General features: G+C 41.4%; 1 protein-coding gene and 1 long non-coding RNA gene across 3 annotated transcripts; one reads left to right on the top strand and one right to left on the bottom strand.

Moving 5' to 3' along the window:
• Window positions 1–1623: 1623 nt before the first annotated feature.
• On the bottom strand, window positions 1624–13100 carry crema (cAMP responsive element modulator a). 2 transcript variants are annotated; one of them, XM_026314063.1, is made up of 8 exons: window positions 12953–13100; window positions 10946–11063; window positions 10623–10754; window positions 8789–8877; window positions 8547–8689; window positions 8241–8429; window positions 3704–3863; window positions 1624–3298 (listed from the first exon to the last, which is right to left on the bottom strand). In XM_026314063.1, exons 2-8 carry the CDS (start codon window positions 11051–11053, stop codon window positions 3154–3156), a joined length of 966 nt encoding a protein of 321 aa, XP_026169848.1. In that variant the 5' UTR covers window positions 11054–11063; window positions 12953–13100; the 3' UTR covers window positions 1624–3153. The 2 variants fall into 2 exon arrangements, with proteins under 2 accessions (XP_026169848.1, XP_026169849.1); XM_026314064.2 differs by lacking the exons at window positions 8241–8429; window positions 8547–8689; window positions 8789–8877; ... (1 more) ...; window positions 10946–11063; window positions 12953–13100 and adding an exon at window positions 5697–5982.
• LOC117152748 (uncharacterized) lies at window positions 3863–6635 on the top strand. The gene is made up of 2 exons (XR_004463283.1): window positions 3863–4614; window positions 5565–6635. It is a non-coding gene; the product is annotated as an uncharacterized LOC117152748 (long non-coding RNA).
• Window positions 13101–17275: the final 4175 nt, after the last annotated feature.

Raw genomic sequence — 17275 nt, 5'->3', positions numbered from 1 at the left:
CTGAATCTGTTTTTTAAGATTCAAATTAAACTTTTAGTTCATGTTTTTAATTTCCAGGGGAACATTATATTTATATATTTATAGATTTCTAGTTTTTATAAGTGGAAAGCACTAAATATGTACCAGTGTGTAGGTTATTTGGTGTCTTTACTTCAGCTTTGTGTTGCAGTGGTGCGTGTTGAACAGCAGGGGTCGTCCTTGGCCGCCACACTGATCCACTGTTTATCTCTATAAGGTAACAGGCTGCTCGTAGGCAGCTTGTCTCTAGGTGGAAATTTCCACTCCAGCCCCACTAGACCAAAGGCCATGAAAATGTTTGAAGGGCAAACAAAATGAAATATTAAATAGACTTGAGAGAGTAAATGAACTTTTCAAATGAAACAGAACAATTCTTGATAGTAAAAGACTAAAATCCTTATTATGCATCTGAAGCTTTCATATCTGCTGTATTTACACAAATGTAGAAATACTCTGATCCAAGTAATGTCAAAGAGCACGTTGATATCTGACAAGCTGCATAGTGGACAAAATATTTACAACTATTTCAAATGAAACAGAGACTTTTGTAGGAGAATAACACTAATGCTTCAGTGTTGACGAGTGGCAAGGATCTGTTCATCAACAGCAATGTGAAGGTTTCCCTCAGAGGCATTTTTCTGCCTTTCAACCTATTCACCTGTGTGTGTGTGTGTGTGTGTGTGTGTGTGTGTGTGTGAAGGAGAGGGACAGTTTGATGTATTTATTCAGCGTGTGTCTATAAAAGATAAAAGAAGATATTTGTATGGGTGTGTTGTTTGGAGAGAGGACTTGTTTGCGTGCACTACAACAGTTTTATTTCATGTATTTGGTGCATATCAGACGATAACACGTCGCTATGAGGAAGAAAACTCCCACTTTAATAAAGAAACAGACTTATTTGTGCTTTTATCACCATCAACCCGTTCAAGGCCAATTCGATATCACAAGGGGTTGCTATGGAAACAAATCATTTTCATGTGCCATCTCCCTTTAAAAAGTAATTTCCTTGCACTGGCTCCTGACGACTGGGCTTAAAGCCACATCCTTTAGACGTTATTTTTGCTGTTCGTTTCACCAGAATACAGCTTTTATAAACGAACGCTTTAACTTGTGTTATTTCATTTGTGAAACTATGTCAAGTTACACTTTCAGAAAGCTTCCAGAGAAAACTCAAGTCTCTGGTTTGTGACGTTAAAAGACAGAAGTCCTGCCTCACACAACATATGGCTGCACAGCAGAGGCTGGAGCTGCTGCAGGGACGCAGTCATCACACTGTACTCTTTGCTCTCGATGTAAGTTGTGTGTGTACTTTGTGAATTTTCCTCTATAACCGACTTATTCAAAGAGGAGTGAAAAAGACAACGTTAGGTCTCAGTAAGTCCCAACCCATATCACATTTGAATATTTTATTAGATAAACAAAACATTGTTTTGGTTTTACAATTTAAACAAGGAAGTACACCAAGGTAAAAGATGGAGCCACTTGAAACATCAAAAAAAAAAAAAAAAAAATCTACATGCAGAGAAAATTAACGCAGCTGATGAAGAAAAGCTGAAAATTCTCACCATCTGCCTTAATATAGATTTCACAGAAGGGGCTTTTTTGGTGTGAACACAGGCAGCCAAAGGTCATTTGGTTTGGTAAATATCAAGACTGCCACAGGATGATCCACACTGCCGTCAGTGACCTAAACAGTAGTTAAATGTCTATCTGTTAATTACAGAGCTTTGGCGGCCAAAGGAGACGCTGTGTTACATCAAGAAGTGCTCTTTCTACAAACCTGACAATTAAATAAATTCAGCAGAACGAACTCAAACTACATAAATTGAAACAGAGAAAGCAAGCAGTCGTTAAAATCACCAGCAACCTGAACACAAGATTATATATTATCATCGTTAAAATGTCTTTACATTACAAAATAAAATGGAAATATTGGCGTCACCCTTTAATCTGTTCATTTAAATGTAGAGTCAAAATCATATACAGTATTATTTAACAATGGATATCCATTATTTGAAGAGCAAAGCAGATGCTTGCATGGTGGTAAAGCACAACAGTTCCTCTTAGTTATGAGTTATGACTCATTGTTTCTTTGCAAAAATCAACGTTTCCCAAGATTGAACAGAAAAAACACTTACATTTTTGACATTTAATGGCTAGTTTTTAAAAAAATGGAGTGAAAGTCATCAAATAAATGTTGTAGATTACAAATATCTACTAACACCCAAACAGACACTTTGGTACTTTCTGTGCTTTTGACTAAAGATCAGTTGTGCTGCGTTATTTCAAATACTACAATCGACTTCACTTCAGTGATGAAAAAAAGATTCTTTTAGATGTTTGCTAAGCAGCTTGTGGGTCAGATAATCTCGCTCTACCCTGGTTTTAACTATATTTGAAGTAGTGTGCATAAGCAGCCAAACATAAGAGGATTTTCATCTTGAATTGAGTTTTGCATCACTGGTATTTCTTAAAAAAAAAGTTCTCTGATCAAATCGAGAATATCTATACAAACGGAAAACTGGTTGATGAGATCCAGGAAATCACTTCACTGACAAATGCTTTAACACATTTCATCTTAGTTGTGTTTTCACATGAAGGAATGCATGAAGCGACTACAAACAGAAGCAGAAATTACACAAATGAGATTATCAGGTAAACACTGTTGAGTTGCAGCTGGTGGGGTGTCTGCAGAGTGTTTTGCACACCTCACATGAACTCAAGAGAAACTTGCTGGTAGTGAGGCCTGGCTGACCTGCCAAGGTCTTTTCGTAATCTCTGTACTTGAGCGGCACATTTTCAGGAAGCACCTGTATTTCCTCTTCCTGTTCCTCTTCTTCAGCTGGCTCTCATTGGCTGGCTTTGGCCGTGTGCAACAGCAACAGCAAGCAAAGTGTGTACAACACTTGAGTCTTCACATGCAAAGAGCACAAGGTAAGAACAAGCGTGAAACTGGCAAGCTCAAGCTATCTGAAAACCCCGGACACTTCTGAATTCGGCGTAACCAGGCCTGAGTGGGCAGAGAGACGGCGACGGTCAAAGCAGTTTTTTGTTCCAGAGTCTTTTCTTGCTTTGTTTTGCTGTAGTAGTTTGTAAACGGGACTGTCTTCAGTCTGTGACCACAAACAGATGTTGCTACTCAGCTTTGTGGCAGTAAATGTCCTTCAGTGCCTTTAACTCTTCGATCAGGGTTTTGTTTTGGTTTTCCAACACAGCCACACGGTTTTCCAGACATTTAACATATTCTTTCTTTTTCCTGCGGCACTCACGGGCTGCCTCCCTGGAGAATGAAGACACGATATAAAATATGTTTAAGTTTGCTGATGACAGGGTCAAGACAAAATGCTAACTATACACAATCCATGTCAGCAGATGTTTGAGAAGCTCAAGTTGCTGCAGCACTTCTCTGTCAAACTTCAACAGTGAAACCAAAACATTTGCAGATCTATAAAAACTGCAGCTTTACACTTGAAAACAACAACAAAAAGACCATCAAAGTCTTTTCATTCCAGGGAGTGAATTGGAAAATCATTCAGTTGACATTTTAGTGCTGCTTTATTAAATTAATGTGCAATAAACAAGCTTATTTTCTCAGCAGTAACAGTGACATACTGATTTCTTCATTAAGAACTTATAATGGCAGATTCACCTCAAATTCATTTCCAGAAACCTACTTTTGTCCTACCTGTTTTTCATCAGTCGGACCTCCCTCTTGCGGGTGATCTCCTCGGCGTGCTGTGATGACGGGCTCTGCATGGCGCCTGGGGATGCAGCCATCACGATGCTTTGAGCCAGACTCGAGTTGGGCGACCGCAGCTGGTACGCAGGGAGGTCTCCTGTGGCAGCTGTGGATCCACAACAGAGAAAAAAAATGATTGACACTGATTCAATCATAGAGTCTGTTGCTTCACAATTTCCCCTCTTATAAATATAGCAAACATGTAAATGTTTCACCAGAGGATGTCAGACAGCAGCTTCAGCCACAAGCGCTTATCTGCTGTCCTTCCTGCCTTAAACATTTTTTCTGACCATGACTGTTCCTGTGGACAGTGTAATGTGACTGACCCATTATATCATACCTAAGACGACGGATAACACAGAAGCAAAGTGGATTAAAGAAGCCCTGTGTTATGTTAAGATTTCTTCCTGTTTACACAGAGAACATGGAAAATGTCTTTCACTGATGTGTGAAACGTGTAGTTATTAGCAGATTGTTATAGGTAAGTAGTTAAATACAACCCCTTTGTTGGCCACTGGGTGATGACTACAAAAAAACTGCATGCACAGATTAGTATAATAATAATTTCGTTATTCAAATGTGCACAGGAATAAGTGATTTATGTTGTAGGATTAGTGTCAAGTGGCTGTAACCGTAGGAATTTAACAGGTTTTGGTGGCTCCTCTGGTCGTTAGAGTTGTAAAAGTGTAAGCAACAGGCTGGAAGCTGCTACTTAGCCTGTAACAACATGTGTCAACATCTTGCAAAATGTTACCAACACTGGTTAACATTATGTTCTGTTCATTCATGAGCACATTCCCTTATCTCTTTTTGTACAAAGGTTAGTTTCTCCCCCCTGGACTTTCCATACGTCTCAGGTAAGCTCACTGGTGTGTCTGTGAGGTAACGTGTGTGTGTGTTACCCACATCTGCTGAGAACTGGTAGTTTACAGGATTTTGAAAGATACGTGTTACTGATGCTAGAAAAACGAGCAAAAGCAGTTTTCTGGATGTGGTTTATATGTTGTTAGAACTGAGTCATCAATGATGAGTCAACTCTGAACCGCTCTGCCTTCTGTCTCTCACCATTTCGCTTTGTCTTTTTCACTTTGTTCACTTTGTCCACACACACACACACACACACACACATTGAAAAAGAGACACAGCAGGTGTGCGCACACACACACACACACACACACACAGAGTGTCTCTGTTTTTCTCTGTCATTGTGATAACAGTGACTCGGGCTGTGTTGACGTCAGTGTGTGCATCTCACTCGCCCATTTTACATTCTCTCTTCCCTGCCTGGCTTCTGTTCCAGGAAACTGGAGTGACGTCAAACCGACGACTATCTTACTCCCCTACTGCCACCCGCCTCTTTGCTTCTTGCCCCCCTCCCTGCCTTCTGCCTGACAACCACTGGAGCATTTCAGACAGCGGGCGGTGTGTGTGTGTGTGTGTGTGTGTGTGTTTGAGTGTGTGTGTGTTTGAGTGTGTGTGTGTGTGTGTTTGAGTGTGTGTGTGTTTGAGTGTGTGTGTGTGTAACAGCAGGATACAGTCTACAGGAACCAAGTACAGCCAACTAACCTAATGCTTGTTGACTTGTTAAATCAGTTTTCTCTCACTTTCTCTCTCTTTTTTTTTAAACACAACCCTGAACTGTCACAGTGCTGAAACGGGAAGGACAGCTGTCCAGTCTTTTTCCTGTCATTTTTCCTCCTCAGTTACAAAACACATGTAAAAGCCTTTTAAAAGTAATATAAAGTTGAGAAATATCTGCTTTTACAATTGGAAATAATCTTTTTTCACTCTGCTCCTTCCTTTGCAGGTGTATTCTTATAAATACCTATTGGAACACAGTTGAAATCTTATGCAATACATGCATGAATACCTATGACCTAAAAAGTAGAAAGCAAATATGCAGGCATCAAGAAGCAAACATGTATGAGAGAAACTCTACCTGACTCAGTCTCATCCCCAGTTACAGCCATCTCTTGTTTCCAAAAATCCAGCCCCACGGCAGCAAAGCACCTCCACACAAAAACACTGTTCTACCCTCACTCCTTTCTGCTTCACTTGAATATCTCCGTCTCCTTCTCCCTTTTCTCCCTTGGCTCGCTCTGCATCAGAATGGTCACTCATCAACTTTACAGTCTGATTACAATAACAGGCATTGACATCACAATGACATCACTCCAGCCTGCTGAAGTCAGTAAAACACCCTGGATTACAGTTCCTCCCACCATCCCCTCCCCCCGTGGATCAGACGCTGAAGAGGAGCACAGTGTGAGCTGGGCAGGGAGGGCGGGGGAGCCGAAGGGGGTGGTTGTAGTGGAGGGGGTTGTATTTTTAGCCCTAGTGACGCAACTAGAGAGACGCTCAACAAACAAGAGGATATTGTGTCCCAAGTGGCTGCTGTGCAAACTGTTGAACACCCTGGTTGGAGTTATTTTGTGTTTTGTGTCTTAAAAGAAGGTTAAACTAACTAACTGAAAGGTTAGTGAGAATAACTGTTCCAAACAGCCACAGTCGGTCCACTGCTCACACACCAAAGCCAACCCCTTAAGGGTTTTCACTGAGCCAAACACAAGTCATCATCAATTCTCCAGATGGCTTGAAGAAAAAATAAAAAAATGTACGGTCAGATGTTTATGATTATAAATTATATTATAATAATATATAATTATAAACAAATGTATATTGTATATACTTTATATTATTACTTCAGTCTCTTCAGTCTCTAAAGAAATGAACAGATCTGAATAATGTAGTTTTTTTGTCTGTACTTTTCATTCACTCATCAACATCAATTGATTCTTGATTGTCTTTGTGTCTGACGTCTGTACCTGAGCAGTTTATAAGTCCCATCTAATTGTAAATTAAATAATATGGCTGTTAATCTTCTGTGTTGCTCTGCAATAATTGTCTGCCAAACAAAATCAGCACTGTAGATCCAAACTCAAGGTTTAAAACAGGATATATGCTAATAGGCTGAAGTAACATTGCTACTAGTGGGCTTCCACTGACTCTCACACTTTTTAATGCATTTTTCCTGCTTCATGACGTGTTTTGAAACATAAACCTGTTGCACCCTGTAAATAAAACATATGTCTTTCTCTTAACTGTGCGGGTGCAGCAAATTCCATTGTGTTCAGACGTACCCATGGTCCCTCCCATTACTGCGATGACAACGTGAGTGCAAACCGCAAGAGCAGACAGGCCCATTCACACCTCATCACCGAATACACGTGAGCGGAGAAAGGGAGAGCTCTTTTTGTGCTGAGTGAATCCGTCTATTCGGAGATTCACTTTCACTGACATACGGCGGAACGAGGAATTTATTTGGACCCAGAAATGCTTCACTGTTCGATCTGTCTGGATCTGGGATGAAGAGGATGAGAAGAATATCTACAGCTGCCCTCAGTGTAGGCAGACCTTCATACTGAGGCCTGTCCTGGTGAAAAACACCATGTTAGCAGCTTTAGTGGAGCAGCTGAAGAAGACTGGACTCCAAGCTGCTCCTGCTGATCCCTGCTATGCTGGACCTGGACCAGGACCTGGCCTGGGATGTCTCAAACGATCAAAGCTCTAAACTTCTGTTTGTCTGTTCTGGTTCACACATATGAAGACAAAGTAATTGGCTGTCTCTGAGCTCCAGCGATGTTGTAGTTCTGGGGTGTGTTGTTTAAGCACATAAATTAAATGCTTTGCTCTCGTTCTTCTTCATGTGTCTGTAACTCAAGAGAGAGATGTGTTACATAATGTGTCCAAAATTTTCTCTCACCGGAGCCAGCAAGTAAATAACTTTGCTTTCCAGCTTCTTCTACCTTTGGGGTAGAAAACTCTGCTTCTGTTTCTATTGGAACCAAGCTAATCCCTATTGGCTCTCACCCGGCTGTTGCTAAATATCTGCATAAAGTTGAGCTTTCCCCAACTCTGGGCTGTCACGTAGCCGGGCTCCTTCGGTCTGTCTCGGGCAGCGACAGCGTTTGAGTTCCACTGACAATGAATGGGCAGCTGTTGACGGTCCAGGGATTTGTCTCTGTATGTGTGAACATGTTCCTGTGAGCAACACTTCCAGCCTCACAGTGAATCCTCCTGACTTGAAACACAGAAACATGTACCAGGACAAACTGTGGACTATGGATCTTAACACTCAGGGTTGTGGATGTACCCTGCACGTTTTTATTTACAATAACTGATCCAGGCCTGAATCCTGTGACTTCAGTTAAATATGATTTACCAAGAATGTCGTCTCTGTCCTCACTGAGATGAATGTTATCCCTCATGCTGCCAGGTGTCAGACTTTTGTGCAGATTTGTACCTGAGGAAACTGTGTATTTCACTTCTGTATTTAAAAGCACTTTTACTAAAATTACACACATTTTTCTACAGTTTCTAAACCTAAGATGACTATAACCTGAACGTTCTTCTGCCAAGTCATCCCAAAGTGTCTGGTCATACAGGATACACACTAAATTTCATTAAAATCAGCAGAACCTACCTTGGATGAGCACCTGTCCCCCCTGGATGTAGAACTGCTGTGAACAGTCCCCAGGCTGAGCCGCACATTGCAGGATGGCGGCTCCAGGCTGAGGGGTGGGAGAGCTGGCCACTGTCATGGTCTGGGCCCCCAGGTGGGCCTCCACTCCGGGGCTGCTCAGCTGGATGGCTCTTCCCTGAGTAATCGCAACTGTGTAGAGTCAAAGTTCAGTTACAACTTGGCTGCAGGCGACAGGAAAGTGAATTTTTCAAACTCCAGTTAGCAGGTGAACTGAGCTGAGGAAGTCCCGTTCCTGTGTGTACTCACTGTACTGTCCTGTGCTGGTCTGGTAGATTGAGGTCGGCACCGATGCCGAGGCCTCACTTGAGACCGGCACCTCCTCCTCTGTTTTCTCTTCATCGATTTTAGGAACTGCTGGCGAATCCGATGAAAGCTCATTGAGGATTTTTCTAGAGGAGAGGAGAATTCCAGAGATTTTGATATTACGAGACTTTTCACTCTGTCACACGTTGTGGCTGTTTATCACCCCGTTGTTTACGTCTTCTCACCGATAAGATGGACGCCTAGAGAGAATCTCGCGTCTCTTGTGAGTGTCTGTGACTGACTCGTCGTCATCCAGCTCTGCCACAGTAGCAATCTGTAGAAAAGAAGCAGTCATCCAGTGTGGTGACTAATCTGTGTTTGTTAAAAACTAAGGATCATCTATGGTGATACTGAACAGGTGTTACCTTCCATGCACAGGCTTTTATGGGTGAACTGTGATGAGTTTTATACAGAAATTATGAAAGAGGAGGATGACGTCCACAAACGTGAAAGGCATTTAATCTTTTCAGCCCATTAAACGTCTTTAGAGACTTTTGTCGAGTGTATAATTATCTGAGGATGCTAAGGATTAACACATGAATAAACAGGTTGACATTTCCTCACCCAGATCACACAGTTGGAACAAAAACAAACATGCATTTGATCTGTGTATGTGTCATCAATCAGTGAGCTGTTATGACTCACACTGGTGTGTAATGATTGTGCATTACCAACACAAAGGCTAGTATGGCTTTGTTAGAGGACAATGTCAGTACCAGACAAAGCAAATGTGTTTAATGCCAGGTTAAACAGGCCCACGACCACGTCCGTTCATTGACAATTACAGGACTGGAAGTTAGTGCTGGGGTTAAGCTTTGGAAGCAGAGGTTCATAAGATTTTGTCACAGTCCAACAAACAGGCTCACTGAGAACTATAAGAATCAGTGACAGGGGATATTTATTCCTGTAACAGTGTAATTGTTACTGTAAAGGTTCAGACGTGAAGAAGACCTTGCTATTGATGAAACTTGCTGATATGAAGTCAGTGAACAAAACCGCTTTGTCGTGCTGCTCTGCTCTGTCTTACTGTGCAGCTCAGAGATTGGATCTTTTTCATAACCAGCTTCCTTGAAAAGACGACAGAGTAACCTCTGCTCTGCAAACCATGTTGCAGACATGAGAAGCTCTGCAGCGCGTAAACCAATAAAATTCATGGGGAGTGTTTTTTTCACTTCCCATTGACAAGCTGATCGATTCTAGTGCTGGAAAGCACTGAGGCTTTTCTGCCTCTAGACCACATCATTCACAGAAACAATAACATTATGAATTCTGGCCTGGGTCTGACATCATCAGCACCACGCCGATCGGTGTCGCCTGATGTGTCTACGGGTTGTGGAGCAGGTCGTCCTGCCCAGACACAAAAACAAACATCTCCTGAATGTGAAGGTTAGACTGATGAGCTTAGACCTCACATCAATCCTATTAACAGATGCGTAGCATTATACCATGATCACTCCTACACATGATGCCTCAATCCTCCGTCACTAACACAGGAAGTCTACCTTCATAACCCAAGACTCCACCTGTCTGAGGATGGTTTTTACTGTTCCATGTTTGTTTACAACAGCTCTGACACAGTTTTTCCTTGACGGTGATATAAAGATCTTTAGGTTTGAGAAACCTTCACTTGGAAATTTGACTTTAGACGTAAGTTCAAGCAGTCCTGAATGATTCTGAGACTTGACTCAAGACTTTCTCCGGTAGACTTGACTTGCTCCAACGGCTCTGACCTGGACATGTTTTGAATGACTTGAAACTTGACTCGAGACTCAAACTGACTGGAAACTTGGCACAGACTTAACTTGAAACTAGCTCTGAAATAACTCAGACCTGATGTGGACTGGTCTTGACCAACTGGAGAATTGACCTCAAAGTGTTTATTTGGCTGATGCAGATTTGTATAGCCTGTAGTCAAACTATGGTGCTTATGGTTAGTCTTACATGTATATTACAGCCTAATCTGTTCTCAGTTTGGCAAACTGTGCTTAAGTCAGTACTAAGGAAAGCATAGGCTCTCACCTGAACAGTCTGGACTTGTGGTGACTGGATGACCGAGGTCTGAGGGGCCTGGATCACCCCTTGGACTTGCACCGTCTGACCATCGGACAGCTGGACAACAGTCACCCCAGGAGACTCTGCTGCCACAGATACCTGCTGGCAAATATCAAGACAATAATGCCAGAAATAGATCGAATGAACATTATGAGACGCGTAAAAAGAAGAGAAAGCTGATTATTTAAACCAGCACACAATTTAATGCTGCAGAACCGTAACACTCTTAAGTGATTCCCGGTTGTACTTCCTGTTAGTATAAATAGCTGAATGCTTCACGGTGTGTGTACCTGAGTAGGGGCTGCAGATGATGGACTACCTCCGCTGTGGTTCTCCTCTCCATCAGTCGCTGAGTCCTGTAAACTGCTGTCCAGCTGAGATGATCCCGAGGTGTCCATAGTCAATCACCTGGAAAGATCGATTAACAAGCAGATAATTGATCCCAGTACTGAGGCTGACTAATGCCAATATTTCCTTCCCCTATACCATTATCAGAGATCACATACAAATGGTGTTTTCAGGTGACGGCAAACTCGCTTTGACCAGGACTAGTTAACCTTTAGTTAAGCAGTTTACTTTATTTATGTCATTCACCTCTAAAAAAAAAAGAGTTATTTCCTGATCCTATTTCTTCTTCCAATGAATCTGGATATTCTTTGCTTTTTGAGCCGTTTTTCGACTTTAAATGATTATTTTATATTTGACTTAATGGAAAGTTTCATGCATGCTGAGGTTTAAATGTCACCCCAGAAAGAAAACACGTTATAACACGTGATTGAAGTCGTAAAATGACCAGCTGTCACTTCTTAAACTGAGAAACTGAAATATTATTTAGCATTCATGTGAAAACTTTGCCACCTAGGCTCTGAATAACACTGTTTATGCCAGTTAACGCTGCCAAACACCACAGGTACACTTCAAATTCAGTTTCTTTTCATCTGTCTGGTAAACTGCATGCTTTGATTAGAGGCCAGTTTGTGTCTGAGTCACAAAGACCTGCCTGAGGATCTTTGTTGACAGTCACTGTTTATTCAGCTTGTGATAAATTTGTTTTACATAACATCAATTCCTCATGCACAGCATGAGTGGCAGCCACCAGGTGAAACTGGCACAGTGTGACACTGCAGGACAGCAGCCGTTAACCAACTCAAATATTATTTAGACTGGCAAAGAAAAGGGGAACAACAGCAGCAGAGAAAAGCTGCACAGATCTGGATAAGACAAGCTTTTATTTCTAACTCTTAGGAATCACTGATCACAGCTGCATGATCAAAAGGATATCAAACATGGTATAGCGTGGTAAACATTTTTTAAGGGGAAATATAAAATAGAAGTTATCTAAGTTTTCATAATCAGCCCAATAGACTCCTAAGGGTTAATATACAGGTCTTCAGATGTGGGCTCAAAACTGACATGGTTAAAAACAGATATGAAAACTGAGCCTGACAAAGATCTGACTGATGTACAGTCATTCAGAAAGCAGATAATAATCTATCCATTATCTATACTCGCTTATTCCTGGCAGATAATCAAATATTTCCACATTAGTGGCACTGAATGGGCTTTTTTTTTTTTTTTTTTAAATAAAGCACACATCAACAGAAAACGTTTATTCATGAAATTTATATATAATATATAAATTCCCACATCTCAGTTCAGGTTTCAGAAGAACTGCTTGTGAAGTATCAAAGCAGAAGACAAAATGTACCTGATTTCAGTTTCTTTAAAAGGTAAACCCCCTACAATTAACTCTACACGTTTTATTGGTCCTGTAAGTAACATTATGTACGCGCACTGTGAGTAGGTCACGCTGAGCAAATTGCGCACGAAGTTCATTAGAAAAAGCAAACTTCCCTTCCTTAAAAATACAAGTGAAAAATAAGTTGAACGGTGACTTCCCCCAGTAGGTTTCATGTTTTTACACTTTCATTTCACACAGCGTATGTATCTTTTTCACTAGAAGTTATATAAATAAGAGGAAGTGTTGATTTTTCATAAATGTTAACGGGTTTTTCAGAATATTTTATTTTGAAGAGACGTCTTTCGACCAACTTCCGACCTCCATCTTACTCCGGGTGACTTGACGCCGCTCTGTAAACTTGCACAGAGGGGATCTGCTGCCAACTGATCCGACTGAGAACATTTTATTACTCCATGTTGATCAGCCTAATTCATCAGCCTGAACGCAACGCAAACTTTTAATGACAAGTTCCGCACCGCACACGTGTTTGCACATTTTCCTCCAACTCTGCCCAACTGGCGCTGACGAAAAATGCGACAGCTTTGCAGCGACTTACCGAAGTTTTACGTAGTGTGCCTCGTCACTAATTACAGCATGGGTGCACGGCCTGTGCCTTCGCTCACGTAGTTTCCACGTCAGCGCTGATGATGCTGTGCCGAAAATGTCGACCGACGAGTCCGTTTAAGGCCGAAGAGTTTGTAGGCGGAGCGAGAGGTCTCATCGCCGCATACTTCCGGGTTCGCTTTGCACTACGCGAACAGCCAGTGGTTAAAAAATCTTGTGTTAAATGTGCAACAAGTGAGAATTGTTTTATTGTCTGGCAGAGAGGATTCCTGTGCATGAATGTTTATTGATTTATTGGTTATGTTTCTGTCCTGTTCGACGTTTTACTCCACGGCGCTATGTTTCTTATCGGAGAAAACGGACAAGATGTTTAAAACTCCTAAAACCAGACTTTTGGTTCTGTATGCATTGACCTGATAAGTATAAAAACTAAGTCATTCGGGGGCTTAAACAGATTATTTCCATTATTTTACCGCATAACACAACAAAGTGGGGGACAGGGTATACGGCTGTTTACTTCAGTGCCTGGACAACAATGCAACAGCCTGATGATTTGTAGTTAAAGTCTCCAAAGGGGACGCAGGGACTCAAGAGGTTGATTTACAAGGTGGAAGAAAAACAAAAACCATTCATATTAAATTATATAAAGATGGGAACATGTGTTGATGATACAGAAACAGACTGATTTCAGTTCCGCTATTAAAGCTACGATTCATGTTTGCAATAATTAGGATTAGATACATGTTACTACACGAGCAAATTTGAGTTCATATTTTTTGTGCTTTAGTCTGACAGAGTTATGTCGCCATCTACTGGTTGAAAAGAAAGTAACAATAAAATCAGGAAAACATTTGACCCTGTGTTGCATTTCATTTTAGACATATTTATTTATAGCAGCTAGAAAATTAACTTTTAGTCAAATTTCCAGGATTTTTTTTTTTAACCTGAGAAAGTACATTTTAATCATGTATACTACTGCTAAGTTGTTTTTCAAAACAACACTATACAGGAAATAAGTCTCTACACAGTTGGAATAGAAGGTTTAATTCATTCAAACCTATTCATTTGTACGGTGATGATGTTATTGATGAGGAAATATTACACACTTTCTATATGTGTAATATTTTCTGATGTCATTCTTCCTGTGTGTGAGTTCACTGTGAGAGAAAGTTGCGTAGAGGACCGAGGGTGTAGCGTGGACACGGTTCTGTACTCGTGGAATTCCTGTATTTAGATCCCATCTGTCCTCCTGCGTGCCAGAAGAGGTCGTACTGTTCAAACATTGCCCCTGCTGTTATCAAAGAGCACCGACTGACTCTCTGACAGCGGGACAGTAAAGCGCTTAATTTGGCAATCACAGATCTGAGTGAAATGTATTTAGAGTACTTGGTTTATAACATGCATATGCTGCATGTAGATTGTGCGTCATGTGTGAATGTGTGTGTTTCTGTACGTTTAACATAGAAAACCAAACCAAAGATGTAATTATGAAGAATGAGAAGTGTAATTCTTTTCATATACTGTCCTCATTTCTCTACTATTGTCCCTACATGTTACTATTTTTGCATTATTTGTTCTGAGCTTATTTCCTTTTTATTGAATATTCTAGTTTAGAATAACGTTTTCTTGTTGTAATCCTATTTCTACCTCTTTTTCCTGTTATTGTTTAGATGTGTTTTTGAGCAGAGCATTTTGGGTAGCCATCATTGTTTAAATGTCTTTTTCACATTCTTCTAATAATATCACATCAGTTATTCTGGCCAGGGTTCCCCTTTCCCCGCTGTTCCCCTTCTGTTCCTTCCTCCTCCTCCACCCTCCTCCCTCCTCTTCCTTCTCCTTGTCCTGTCCCGTGGCCAAAGGATGGGGGCTCCAGATGGTCGAGTACCAGCAGCAGAAGGGAGACCCTCAGGGGGCACAGCAGGGAGCCACATATGACCCAGGCCAGGCAGCTCTTTAGCACAGAAATTAGCCTGGGATGAACACATAACACAGTGACATGCTGTTTTTTTAATACCATCAAAGAAGAATTTGGGCCTGCATTGTGGCATGTGCAGCGTTAATTGTCCTGATTAAAAATTTTACAATTACTCAGACAAGCTGAAATTTATCAAGGGTAGAGCTGCTGGGATTCTTCTCTTCATTAATGTTGCCTGCATGAATTGAGTGATCATGAGTTAATACTGATGAAATGGATCAGTTTAAGACAAATCTGCACCAAATAGCGGTGAGGATAATTTGACTGACAAGACTTTCAAGTTTAACAGCAAAATGTCTGCAGGACATTATATTAGAAATGGAAAATGAATATAGAAAATGTATCTAGGGACATAATTGGGGGTTTGTAGGTTGGTGTCCCCTTGTGGTCCCCGGCTCAGAGTCAGATGACTGTTGTTTTTGTTGTGTTGGTCGCCACACAACCAAATCACATCTGAACTGAATTTCCTGTACTGTTTCAGACGCTGCTGCGGATCTGGGTAAAATGTGATTTGTGCTAACCTCAGCTGTTTTTAGAAGGTTGTGCCGGATGAGGTTTGAAACTACTGGCAGGTTAGTAACTGCTCACCGTGCACCACAAGAGGTCACTGCTGATTCGATGATGGTTTGTCAGATGTAAATGTCATATCTGACTCCAGTAAAACAGTCAATGTGCAAGGTAGTTTTGACCTTTGACCTTCACTACTTCACTGCAGTCACTGTAAATCTAATCACATTCTGCTGTTTCATTGCACAAAGAGCCACAGAGGAGCAATAACTGAATGATGAAAATGTCTGCTGTAATGTTACGACTCCACCAATCAATCACCTAAAAATAGACCATTTGTCGTTTTCCATCCTACCCGTGTGATTATTTTACCTTTTGTGAAAACCACCATGAACAAGTGCTCATGTTCGAGGCCGTTTAATTTGTTGCGACAGCTGCTGAGGCTGTGGTTGGTGACCTCAGAGCGCTCCAGCTGTGTTAAGAGTTAAAATAGGCTCTCAGCTGCACGCTGGCACTAGATAGTACAGTGGTCCCGTTTAACCAGTGCCCATGTCAACCACACGCACTGGAAATTCGGTGCCTTTCTTGTTTCTTGTTCTCAGCAGAACTTGTGTTGGAGCCCATCTTGGCTGTTTGTCCTCTGTCATTGCAGGAACGCAGCTGAATGGACTCACATATAAGTTAACGAAGAATACGAGTTAGTATGAGATAATCTTTTGGCTCTGGTAGGCGTTTGGTGCAGACATGTTGAGTGGTACGAGTCCATCCATATGGTCCATGTGCTGGGGCAGCTGCTCCTAAATGCTCCCCAGATGGATTAGGACTGTTTTTCCTGTGAGGGTTTGGTTCAGTTTAAGACCTGGGCGGGTCTGAAAACCGACTGAAGAGCAAGAACTGAGGGTTTCAACAAGTGGCCATGTAGGCCTGTCGTGCTTATAGCACTGCTTAGCAAAAAGGTGATGCAGATGCCTATGGGGGAGGCTCACACACACACACTGAGCTGGTGACTCAAACTGCATATAAAATAATTCCCTGTCAAAATTAATCTTGGCATAATCCTCAAGTCTCAACATTAAACCTTTCGTGCCAGTAATTGTAGAGGATTTATATGTTGTGAGTGCACATGTATAGTGTTTTAATCATCGTATTGATCTGAAGATTAGTTTATCTGCTGCCTCCTCCCGTGTGAGCGCAGCACCGTTTCCTTGCGCGCCAAAAAGTCCCGATCCTGACCACAGCAGGGGGACAGACTGCAACTGAGGCTTTCCCTGCTCCACTGACGCCTTCAAGGACCGCTAGGAAACATCTGCTTAAGACCTTTAAAACTCCAGATGCGACTGTTTTTGCTTATTTGTCTTCTTAGTTAGCAAATATTAGAATTATATCTGGACTAATGATGATGCGTGCAAGTTTTGTTGGAAATATATATTTTTTTTGCTTTATTTCTTATTAATCTTAACTTGGAAACTTGGTTTAATTGTGTCTGTGAGGAGAAAGATCAGATAAGGCACCATTCCTACTTTCCTCATTTAGGTTACAGGTTAATAGGAAAACCTGTAGGGTTTTTTCAGTCAGGAGAGTGAACTGAACAAACATGGCAAACTGGTAAAATCTCTGTAGGCTTATAGTTTTCACCCTATCAAAAACTATAGGCTCTTATTTAAGACTATTACCACTTGCTTTCATGCATTAGCTCTAGAATTGCCACTGTTATCCCAGTACAATACATGAGCCATATAGTTTTGTATTATCTGGGACCAGTTTTGCCTTTTACCCTTTGTCACTCATGCTGGATGCCCACCTGCGGATTCCGACACAACCTGAACGCAGCAC

The sequence above is a fragment of the Mastacembelus armatus genome, chromosome 17 (assembly GCF_900324485.2).
Source record: "Mastacembelus armatus chromosome 17, fMasArm1.2, whole genome shotgun sequence".
NCBI classification, from domain to species: domain Eukaryota; kingdom Metazoa; phylum Chordata; class Actinopteri; order Synbranchiformes; family Mastacembelidae; genus Mastacembelus; species Mastacembelus armatus.
Note: the sequence above shows the minus strand (reverse complement) of the source record. Positions and strands in the feature narration are given on the sequence as shown.